The sequence below is a fragment of the Thermobia domestica genome, chromosome 4, assembly GCF_964235325.1.
Source record: "Thermobia domestica chromosome 4, izTheDome1.hap1.1, whole genome shotgun sequence".
NCBI classification, from domain to species: Eukaryota; Metazoa; Arthropoda; class Insecta; order Zygentoma; family Lepismatidae; genus Thermobia; species Thermobia domestica.
In genome coordinates, this window is record NC_137457.1 from 312,200,325 (window position 1) to 312,213,332 (window position 13,008).

The window sequence follows — 13,008 nt, forward strand, 5'->3', positions numbered from 1 at the left end:
AGTAATCCCGTATTACGGTATATTAGCATCAATTACCTGCTTCGCTGGGTTAAATTTTAAAAAAATAGTACAGTGCCTTATACAGAGTCGTTCTGACGTATGATTAGTTCCATACTAAAGAGTTCGACTAACATTTGTTTCCTGCAGTAGTCCGGCTTTCAGTATGACGCTAATCATACATCAAAATGACTCTGCATAAGGCGGAAAATGTTATGTTACTCAGTCACTTTTTACTATTACTCAAGCGCTCTTTGATATCAGTCATGTTCGATGATTTGTATATATCCACCTCCCCTCCCCTCCCCATGTTGCGGGGCACGGCATCGGAATTGTCATTATTCATCTCAGTGACCCCGAAAACTATGAATTCGACACTGATATTGGTTATTTCAATCATTTATACATACATTATATATATATATATATATATATATATATATATATATATATATATATATATATATATATATATATATATATATATATATCCCTCCCACAAGTTGAGGGGCTGAATTTGGATTTAAACTGCATCAGAAGTGTCAGTGTTCATCTTAGCGACCCTTGAAACTATGGATTTGACACTAATATAGGTCATTTTCGATCATTTTTAAAGGTCTCTTCCCTCCCCTATCTTACAGTGACATGACAAAAACTATCACAAGTTTAAAGTTCATCTAGGTTGTAAATTTGATCAACATCGGTCCGGTGGTTCAAGAGTTATTAAGCTATATATATCGAGATCGAGTTCGAATTTGATCGAGACTGTTCGGGCGGTTCAAGAGATTAAGAGTCACAAACATAGTCACTTTCAATTTTATAGTAGAAACATATATATATATATATATATATATATGACACTTTTTTTTTTTTTTTAAAAAAAAGATGTTTTAATTTTGAAGATAAAAACCACTGAATTACTTTATAAATGACAATAAAAAACTTATTTGTGGCTGGAAAAAAAAAAAATTATTTTGTACATTCTCATTTAGGATAATTATCCAACATATCTATAAGATATTAACAATAATTTTAACTGACCAGTGAAAAGTTTCCTACAAATTTTTGAAATATTTCAAATAAATGCTTTATTGCAAATAAATAAATAAAATTTATTGTATAATTTGAAGGAAAAAATGTATTGTATTATACACAGTCTTTCCGCTTATAAATAGAATTAGATTAAACCTGACATCCGGTCATTATTAAAGTTTTCGACACCATTCGTAGGTCTTCTGCTGGCTATTACAGGAAAATCATGGTGATGGATAAAATCTAGGTACTCAACGTTCTCTATATCCATTCAGTTTTCCACGCATACGAGCAACAGTGAATTCTTAGTTTTTTTGCTTTTTGGTGTAACGTCCCATGATTATGCTCCGAGGCTAAGTAGGACAGTGATGATTATGATTATAATGAAAATATGGAACAATGAAGGAAGAATTCCCAGAAAACACATGTATATGGTGTTTGTCCACCACAAAGCCCACTTGGCGCGAGCTGGGATGGAACCAGGAACCCCACTAATGAGAGGTGAGCGCTCTACCACTGAGAAATACAATTTTTCAATTTAACGTTCCACATTTATGCCATTTAGGCTAAGGGAGACGATGATTAAAGCAAGTGACAGAATTGGTGGAAGAAGAAAGTGGGAGGAAACCCATTATGTTGTCCACCACAAACTTACTTGGCCAGGGATCGAACTAAGAATCCAATGTACCAGAGGTAAGCGCTCTACAACGAAGTTACCGTGTCCTCTTGTTCTACCATTCAGCTACCGTGGTCTCAACAGATCTTTCTTTCTTTCAGTTAAACACCTAAGTTTTCCCGTCATTCAGTAGAAGACTACGGATCATGTCGAACGATTGATATGAAGTACGAAACTTAAAACTAGGTCTTGGATTACTCCCTCGCACCAGGGGTAAATACTTTACGGTTCAACTACTATGTCCTCCTTTTACTGTTTTACAGCCAGTGATAGGTAATCATTATAAATCTTATGCAGAGTGGTTCTGAGGCGTGATTAGTGCCATACTAAAGAGTTCGACTAACATATGTTTCCTGCAGTAGTGAGTTCTTTAGTATGGCGCTAATCGTACGACGTCAAAACGACTCTGCATAAGGCGGTTATGAATGCATTGGCAAACGCTCTCGCGCATGATATACGACCTTGTTTGCACAATGTCCCTCAATGGGAACGTGTATGTAATGCTCGTCGTTACTGTTCCAACGAAGCCATCGAAAATACTTTTCAATACATGGTAATTTTTGCTTTTAAATGTTAACATATCAACCAGGCACAAAGAACAACAAAACAATAAAAGTTGTTTTCTTTACAAATTAATGTCACTGCACTGGCCCCCTATATCTATACCTTTGAAACAAAACTAATACATTACTTCACCTTCTATACTTTTATTTCTACTGTGCAATATCCATTCTATTAGAAATTGCTTTCCTTTGAGTGTCCATTTCAAAAATTATAATTAGACATATCCAGTGGCGGATTCAGGTGGGGGGCCATCGTCACCCCAGAAGAGGAAACTTTATTTTATATATATAAATAAATAAAACCCATCCCAGAGTTTGAAGCTCGTAAAAGTAGCTCTAAGTAGCAGTATGACAACCTCCCCCAGAAGTCGGTCCTGGATCCGCCCCTGAACATATCAATTGTTGTACAGTCAGCGACAAAAGTTTCTTCCCGTTTGATGAAATTAGTTTCATAAATAACTTCAGAATGGAAGGGCAATATAAGTACAGTTTTCAGTCAATTAAAACAATGTAATTTTCTGTACATTTCAGTCATACCACTGTTATTCCCAAAATAAATTTTACCTGATTGTACATATTTTTTAGATTTCGATCAAATTATCGTTAAATTTTATGTTTTAGAGGAGTACCTCTTGACACTGAGCGGCAAAGTTCTCGTGCCAAAATAATAGGTCCACAGTAGATCGTTACTCAAATCCGTGATCGCTGAAAACTTCGTATCAGTACTGTATAAGTTTTCTGAACCGGGAAAAAATATCCTAATGATCTCGTTGATTATAAAATTTTATTTAATGTTTATTCAAATATGTCTGGCTGGAGGAGAAGTTATTTATTTAACGTTAGAATAGTGGCGTAAATATTGTAAAGCACAAAGGAGACTAATTTGTGATAGCTTGCGTAAAGTATATAAAGTATATTTGTTTCGAGATATAATAAGAATTAAACGTAATATTCATTCGACAACTAAAAATAATAATATTTCGTAGTTTCTACAGTACAGGAATAATTGTTAATATGATCGACTTAAAAAAAAAAAGTTTTATGTTCTTATGCAACAAGTTTTATGACCGAGGTTATGAAGGACAAGACTTATTATGAAAACGTGGACCCCGAATCACGATCAGGGCTTAAAAATCCCGTGCAGTTGCTGAGTACACAGACCATCATACAAGGACAATCCTTTCAATAAAGGTCGTTTCTCACCACATTACGTCGCCTCCAAAAGAGCACCACCCCCATAACTGTCCAACGCTTTTTATTTTATTTTCTAAATAGAGTATAAGCTTACTTTTTTATCGAAAATACTTATCTGTAAGTCAAACTGAAAGTATTTGGAATACAACAAAAGACTAGTACCAAAAAATCATTATACACTATGGGTGTCTTTAATATCTCGTCAGTCTCAATACAGTTTACAAGCATAAGCAAGTAAACATATATCATAACTGGCCTATCTCTTTCATTATCTACAACCAACATCTTTCTTCGGTATCATTTCAATTTTTGGTCATTTCTTTTTCCCTTTAAAATTTTGAAGTTTCAACACCTTTCGGTACCTCTCAAGCTTCTTAATTTCTGAAGGTAATTTTCTTTTTTCGCTTTCTACTTTCCTTCTTTTTGAATCTTGAGCACGGTGGTTCAGTGGTAGAGCGCTTACCTCTGATGTGTGGAGTCCGTGGTTCGATACCCGGCCAAGTAAGTTTGTGGTGGACAACAACGTATCCGTGAGTTTTCTCGGGTACTTCTTTTCCTCAAGCATTCTCATTCCACCAATTCTACTATCACTATCATCATCATCCACTGGCTTTAATCATCGTCTCTCTTTACCTAAAAGGTATAATCGTGGGACGTTAAACTCACATTTCATTTGACTGATTGTGGTGTTGTTCTGTAGGCAGCTAAAAACAATCCATGGATTATACGTAGTTTGGCAGACTTCCCTGACTTTCAGTATATTTCGAAGCGTTTCCCTGACTTTCAAGATCAGTGTGAACCCTATAGTTCCTACAGTACAGGATTAATTTTTGCTATGATCGATTACCAAGAGTTTGTGTTTTGTTTTATGTCCTTATACAACATGAAGGTTATTAAGGATAAAATCTACTATAAACGTGGGCTCCGAATGACTGGGTTTTCAATCTGGTTTCAGTTGGCGGATGCTCAGGCCATCATATAAGATCGACCCTTACAGTGTAGGCTGCCGCTCCTTACCACATTATCTCGTCTCCAGGAGCTGGATTGCAGGAATACGCCACCGTTGCCAGCTGTTTTAAAATAAGATTTGCTTTTATTGGTGTTCAGGGAATTCAGAACATGGGAAAATAACATCAGCGGTGTTAAGGATCAAAACTGATCTTTTATCAACGCATTTCTCTCCAAGACTAACAGATAAGTTTGACATTTTAACCAACGAAGTCACTGCCAATAATACGTGAGATTTAAAATTGTGCCCCTCTTTATCCTGAACCAAAGAAGGACTACAGGACATAATTGACAAAATAGCTGACACTGGGAAACTATATGGAATGGAAATCAACATCGAAAAATCGAAAGTCATGAAAATATCCCGTGGAAATGCGCCCTTAGTAGAACAACAAGTATTTGAAGAGGTCGATCATTTCAAATATTTGGGAAGTATTTCGACGAAAGACGTTTATTGCACCAGAGATCAGGTCAACAATTGCTATAACCAAAGAAGCATTCAACTAGCAGCCTTAATATTGGAATAAAGAAGAAATTGGTTAAGTGCTATATATATGGAATATTGGACTTTATGGTTTAGAGACTTGGATATTACAGAAGTTAGATAAGAAATATTTAGAGAGCTTCGAAATGTGGTGTTGGAGGAAGATGGACAAGATAAAATGGACAGGAAGAGTAGCAAACGAAGATGTTTTAAAACAGATAGGAGAGAAGAGGATGCTTCTAGCTAGCATCCTCCTTAGAAAGGCCAATTGGATTGGACACATCTTGCGAAGAAATTTTCTTCATACCGCCCTAGAAGGAAAGATGGAAGAAAGTGGGGAATAGGAAGAAAAAGAACACAATTCATCGATGATTTGAAAAATAGAAGAAAATATTGGGAGTTAAAAGAGGAAGCTGAAAATCGAGAAAACTGGAAGAAACATCTCCAGGTCCAAATTGAAAATTAAAAACTCATTAGTTCCAGGACCTGCTAAAAAGCATAATACTTAATAATAATTTATCCTGATGATTGATACTTCAAAAAGTACACAAGTAAAGAACTGAATACAGAAAGAAAGAACAGATGACTACAATAATAAAAAAGGCGAACGGTAAAGCTAGAAAGAAATAATAATAAACCTTAACTGATCACTTGAAACTTTTCTAACATGACTCACTCGTATAAATAGCTCTATGCTTTTAGTCTAATGACTATAACAATGTCTGAACGTACAAAACAAAAGCTGCACACGAATTACACTGGCTAAAAATATCATCATATATATAAACTTCACTCAATCTTTACTTTAAACCCAAAATAATCACAGTAATAAATAAAGATGCTAACAAGAACTTCAGCAGTTGATTTTTTTTTTAATAGTTACAAATTCATTAAAAAACAAAAAGTTAAATTCCCCTTTAGATGTACACGACTACTAGTCAGTGACAAACAATATTTTTACAATTCTTGTCTCAAAATATAAATAAAAATGGCGTTGAATAAGTTTTGCACAGATGACTATAATATTTTTATTAGTTATAATATGATGATGAAATTTTAGGTGAACATACTTTGATGCTTTGGCTACAAAATCATGTCACTCAATGTAGCCTCCATCTGCTGTGACGCATCTCGTCCTACGTTCTTTCCATGCCTTGAAAGCTCTTGGTAAAATTCAGATCACTGACTTTACACCATTGTTTCACTGCTTACAAGAAATGAGAGCCTTGTCACTCTCGAATGCAGTATTTCCTCGCAGGTGCGTCTTAAGACGACCAAACAGGAAGTAATCCGAAGGAGCCACGTCAAGACTACAGGGAAGCTGAGGGGCGATCTTCCATCCCATTTTCATGATTTTCTGCTGTGTCATCATGGCTGTGTAAGGCTTGGTATTGTCATGATGGAGTTGAGTTGAGTTGATTTTAGTTTAGCGTCCCTTTCAGCAGCGAGGCTATATGAAACGTGGACCTACTGATTAACGTGGAATCCGAACCACATGAGCTCCTGCCGGGAATCGAACCCGGGTGTCATGATGGAGTTTGATGACCTTACCTTGCAGCTCCGATCTTTTGGTCTGGAGAGCACGTTGTACCTTATCCAGTGACGAACAATAACGCTCCTTCTTAATTGTGGAGCCACGTTCCAAAACGCCTATGACAATGACACTGCACTGATCCCAGAAAAAGGACGCTATAATTTTCTGGCCTGATCTAGAACGTCTTTTTTTTTTCCGAGGAGAACCAGCATGATACTGGCACGATCCAATATGTGATCCCCATAAACTGCAAGCAATTTTCTATGAATTGATGTATCTAATTCAACACCGGTTTTGAGCAGGAATTCCATTACTGGCTGCTGTTGGATCCTGATATTTACTTCAGTGTTTACTATGGTTTACCTGTGAACAATAGGGAACAAGAGTACACGGAAAGAAGGGTGTAATCAACATTTTACATTTTTATCAGAAGAAGCAATTTAAAATGTTGATGGGCGCCTTCTTTCCTTGTATAGCTGTTTTTCTTGTTTAACGAGACACTTTTTTCACAATATTCGTACTGCATTTAGAAGTACAAACTAGCACCAACAGGTAGTGTGTATATCGGCTTTTTCACAAACACTGCAATGAGCCCCTTTCTTCCGTGTGTTCTTCATATTATTATCATTCTGAAGCAAAAGGACCAAAGTATGTTCACGTAAAATTTCATCATCATATTGCAACTATTAAACATATTATATCCGTCTGTGTAAACCTTATTGAACGCCCTTTGTATATATAATAAAAATAAGGTACACATTACCTAATTACATAACATGATGTATATCAAATAATCAAAACAAAAAAGTACTCACCATGGAATAATTAATGTTGCGGGCATAGATATATATAGCGTATTCCGTTCAAATCTCACTAATTTCAACAATTACTATGAACAAGTACGATGAATTGTGAAATAAGTGTAAAAGCAAAAGAAAGGTCACATATTCAAGTTTTACTTTCGTAACTTGAAATTATCCGTTAATCCACAACGCAGTGCCACGATTGTATAAATAAAAATGGAGACTGTTCAGCGTACAGGCAGTAATGTGGTATGCTGAGACAAAATCACGATATTTAGACAAGTGTATGGAGGATTGCACCGAATAATGGTGGTTTGACTGAATAACACATAGTCGTTACTATCTGCCACACTACACTCTCTGAGATTTACCATTTGCCATTTCATCCGTATCAGCTACGAAACTCTTGTAATGCTGAGAGACAGCCCTCAGACGAAACAAGAATATTGCCACTATTTTTTGTCCAACTTATATCATCATCATTATCGGTATTTTGCCATTATTGGCAGATCTTCACTAACTACATCACTAGTACTACTACCCAGGTATCGAGAACTGGTTGCCTGTTCAATTTTTCCCCTGTTACCTCTATATTTGACACCAACCGCTTCGTTCCAATCATTAAGGTTTTTTGTCTTACTACCATTTATTTTCATCCCATATTCTTCACAGCCCTTTCTCATTTTTTAAAACACATCTTATCCCTGTCGAAATCCCTTTCCAATTGCACCCTCCTCTGTCATTTGTTTCCTTATTTTACTTACTTCTTGCTTCATATGTAAGTTTCTTACGAGTCTTCGATCTATGTAACTACCTACCTAACTAAGTAACTCTATGGCCTATAGAGCCTGGAGGTTCAATGCCGCGTTCACGAAAGCTCTCCACTGATTTCTATCCTTAGCCGACTGGATCCAGTTTCTACTTTGTATTCCTATTTCTGCGAGATCCATCTTAATATTGTCCTTCCATTTGCGCCTAGGTCTTCCTAACCCTTTTAAGATCTTGGGTTTTTGGGGTATTTTTTAGACTTTCAGTCAAGCAGCTACTGCATCGTCACGGGCTTTCAAATGGTACCACTTCCATATCCATACCATATACCAGAAAAAGAAAATTTGAGAGGACGGGTGAAAAATAAAAAAAAAAAATCCAATTTTTCACCCTTTGGGCCCCTCTGGACGTATATGACGTCACTATACCTACGGGACGTACGTATTCGCTATAAAACGTAAAGAAACTTATTTTGCAATGCTTCTGTGGGTGAAAAACAAAACAAATCCTGACGAAAAAGCTTAAATAGGAGAATTATAACTCAAAGTTCCAGAAAACACCTGTGTAGTAAAAACAATGTATCATATTGATGATGCATATGACGTCACTACACCTACGGGGTGTACGCATTCGCTCTAAAACGTTAAAAAACTTAGTCTGCGATCTTTCTGTAGCTGGAAAACAAAAGAGACCCGAACGAAAAAGCTCAGATAAGAGAGTTATAACGCAAAGTTTCAGAAAACACCCGTATGGTACAATCCGCGGCAAAAAACCTGCAACATGAGGACGTAAGTTTATTGTGAAACTACGCCTAACAGCACAGGGAATGAACATAACGTCTAAGTGGAACGAATCACGCCAGGATAAACCTCGGCCTCCTCCCGTGCACACTTATTTTGGAGCAAAACACTTCGTCGTTTCACAATAAACTTATATGCTCATGTTGCAGGTTTTTTGCCGCGGATTGTACAAATTGTACCATAAGATCTTAAAAGGGCTAATGGTCGTTTTCCGGTTGGTCTTCCAGTTAAGACTTTGAAAGCGTCTCTACTTTCTTCTATTCTGGCTACATGACCTGCCTCCTAGATTTGATGACCCTAACAATGTTTAGTAAACAGTATAAATTATGCAGTTCCTCCTTATGAAGTTTCTGAAGTACTGACTTTTATCCTTAGCCAATTGGATCGAGTTTCTACTTAGCATTCCTATTTCTGCGAGCTCCATCTTATATTGTCCTCGCATTTGCACCTAGGTCTTCCTAATGGTCGTTTTCCGATTGGTCTTTCAGTTAAGACTTTGAAAGCGTTTCTACTTTCTTCCATTCTGGCTACATGACCTGCCTCCTAGATTTGATGACCCTAATAATGTTTGATACCAAACAGCATAAATTAAGTAGTTCTTCGTTATGAAGTTTCGTCATTTCCCATTCTCCTTCCTCCTGCGTCCGAAATATTCGTCTCAGGGTCTTGTTCTCAAACACTTTCAGTCTACGTTCTTCCTTCAGAGTAAGCGGCAATGTTTCGCAACCATATAGAACAACACGCATAATTATCGTTTTATATATATTTTAAGCTTCAAATTCCTATACAGAATTCGAGACAACAGAAGAAATGAAAAGTTTTACGTCCCACGTTTATGCGGACTAGGCTAAAGAAGACAGTGATAATGAAAAATGAATGAAATTGTGAAATGAAAAAGTGGGAGAAAACGCACACTGTGTTCGTCCACCACAAAGTTCACTTGGCACGAGCTGGGATCGAACCAAAGACCCCATGCACCAGACGTCAACGCTCTACCAGTGAGCCACCGCGGCTCCAAGACAACAAAAGAGTTTGAACTGGATAATAATACGAATTCCCAGCTTTTAGCCGATATTTAATTTCTTAATAAATAATAAATAAATAAATTTGAAGAAAAAATTAAATGAATTCTTTAAGTTTTACGTCCCACTATTATGACGGCTGGGCTAAAGGAGACGATCATAATGAGAAATGAATAAATGGGAGGAAACGGGAGAACTCCGAGAAAACCCACGCACATGGTGTTTGTCCACCACAAAGCTAACTTGACACGAGTTAGGATCGAACCAAGGACCCCACGCACCAGAGGTAAACGCTCTATCACTGAGCCATTACTCAAAAAGATTATACTACAAAAGCAACTTTTTTTATAAGTTTATAAATGTTTGTTTTGTGATTTTTTGTAGTTGTTATTATTGTTATGTAATTACAATCAAAGAAAAATTCTAAATATTGTTTCGTTTTAATAATGTTTACTGTTGATAAAATACATCGAAATGCCGTATTTTTGTGTGTGTGTGGGGGGGGGAAGGGTCATACAAACCCCCACGAGAGGCATTTAGTGAAATGAGTAGTATCTTTGGTATCAATTTGTGTATAAATGAGTCTGAGCCAAAGTGGACTCAAATGACTCTTGACAATTATATTAAGAAGCATGTAAAGATCAGTACAACGTATTTTTATCAGGATTCCTTCGTAAGTGAGTCGGCAGATGTATCGCATTTGTGGCCAATCAGTCCTAGTTCCGAGTTCAAATGGAGGATAATTTATCTCGGATGTAACTCGAGAAGCGGTTTTTATTCCGCTTTAAGCTTATGTGACCTCTTCCAGCATAACTCGGTTGTTGCATAATAACATCAAGGCGAAACAAACTTATTTCTGTCCATATATGATATGAATACATACTGCAAATTATTTAAACAAAAAAAAGTTCAATAAAAAACCATGGTTTTTGCCAACCCTGCTTTATATTTGGGTATTTTGGTGGGTAATTTCTTCAATTGATTAATAAGGTATACAACTATACTTACGTGGGCTGACAAATTATACCCATTCGCTGAGTGTTACGTTTTATTTTCTAAATTTGTTTACTTTATATTTGGGTATTTTGGTGAGTACTTTCTTCAATTGATTAATAAGGTATACAACTATACTTAAGTGGGCTGACAAATTATGCCCATTTGCTGAGCGTTTCGTTTTATTTTCTAAATTTGCTTACTTTATATTTGGATATTTTAGTGGGTATTTTGTTCAATTGATTAGTAAGGTATAAATTTCTCTACATGCATTTACCTTTCATATAGTTTAACTTCATCAACACAATATGTTTCCTCAACATATAAATAAGAAATATTTTCACAGAAAACTTCCAAAACTTTTGTTTCTAAAAAGGGGAGTAGTTGACACCGTACAACTGCTGAATTCGCGCATGAAACATGATATTGATTTACATACTAAACACACAAATGTTGCTACACAATTATGTGTAAATTACTATTGGCATGTTGGTACAAACTTTTGTTTCTTTTATATAAAATGTCACATCTTTTCAATACAACACGCACTTATACACACTCATAAATATATACATACATACATAGTCTGATTATTACGTCAATAAATTATTTGAAAAAGGAAAAAAAAAAAATCATTCCGTTACATGGTCGACATGCCGTAATTATTATTACCGGATTGCATAGCACTGTACGTATTATACATAAAGCCCATCACTAACCCCATGTTGAGATCCATTTGTGGTGTTTGTAACGAGTTGTTGTCCATTTGTAGTGGAGGTACCCGCATGTTCAGTTCGTCTTGTCTGTCGGGGGACGAGGTCTCTTCCTCCGCTCGAGTTCTCTGTTGCAACTCGTTTTCATGTCGTCTGCGGGTGTGTTTTAAATAATTAGGGTAATTGGTAAATGTTCGTTCACAATATTTACACTTGAATGGACGACGGCCTGTGTGAATATTTAGATGTTGCTGAAACGAATACGACAAGAAAATAACATCAGAAGGTTATATTTTAAATTATCTTATCTTCATACATTGTTAATATAATGGAACATATTTGAAAACAAAGAAAAACCAGTTGAAAATGCTCCAACAGCACTGAACGAACTTAAAAAAAAAAAAAAAAAAAAAAAAAAAAAAAAAAAAAAAAAAAACACCTTATTAGCTTCTACAGGTTTTATACCAATTCACTTCCTTTTATTCTTTGCTATTTTGGGATACAACGCGGCATAACTTAGGACGTTCAACTTATTGTTATTTTCATCTTTCATCGAGAACCTGGTGAAAAATTTTCTACAAGAAACAAGTCAAACTTTCGGACAAAACTGCCAATTTTATTTTTAACTTTATTATATATTAATCAATATTTTTTATAGTGTTTATTATCGACCGAAAACAAGAATTAAACTGAATACTAAAAGCTGCTTACACAAGAGTGAAAGCTTTAATTTTCGAATTCTTTAATTAATCTGTTGATTTCAAATAGTTATTAAGAACAAAATTACTCTCTTACGTGAAAGGAGCATTTAATTAAATTAAACATTATTAAAAATATACAGGGTGTTTCAAAACAATACCGACAACGTTTGGCAGGTGATTCCTGGCGCCAAGATAAGACAAAAAAGTATAGACCAACCTGGATGCACAAATGTTTTCTTTTCGGAGTGATAGGCTGCCGAAAAATGAAAAAAATGAACTTTAAAGGTCTATAGCTCCAAAAATATGGGACCTACCGTAGTTGGTCAAGACTTTATTTAGGAACTAATATAGGCGTTATCCAAAATTACGTGTTTCAGAATCCTGAGGTACTCACGCAATAATTTTTATAGAGGTAATTTGGCTACGGGCATATAATTTGAAGTACTCCCCAACTACCTCTATAAAAATTGTTGCGGAAGCACAGCAGGATTCTGAAACATGGATATTTGGATAGGGCACATACTACTTCCTAAGTAAAGTCTTGAGCCGACTACGGTAGGTACCACAGTTTCGAAAGTATGGACTTTTAAAGTTTATTTTTTCATGTTTTCAGTAGCCTATAACTCCGAAAGGAAGCATTTGTGCACCCAGGTTGGTCTATACTTTTTGTCTTATCTTGGTGACAGGAATCACCTCCCAAACGTTGTCGGTGTTGTTTTG

The 13,008-nt window shown here is 35.9% G+C and overlaps 1 protein-coding gene across 1 annotated transcript in view; it reads right to left on the reverse strand.

Annotated features, from left to right (window-relative positions):
* Positions 1-2,071: 2,071 nt before the first annotated feature.
* Positions 2,072-13,008, reverse strand: part of LOC145684320 (uncharacterized) — a 42,259-nt gene continuing 31,322 nt past the window's right edge. Inside the window, exon 8 of the mRNA XM_081756511.1 lies at positions 2,072-11,838. Coding sequence (XP_081612637.1) covers positions 11,515-11,838 — 324 coding nt within the window. The 3' untranslated portion in view covers positions 2,072-11,514. The remainder of the gene's footprint in view (positions 11,839-13,008) is intronic.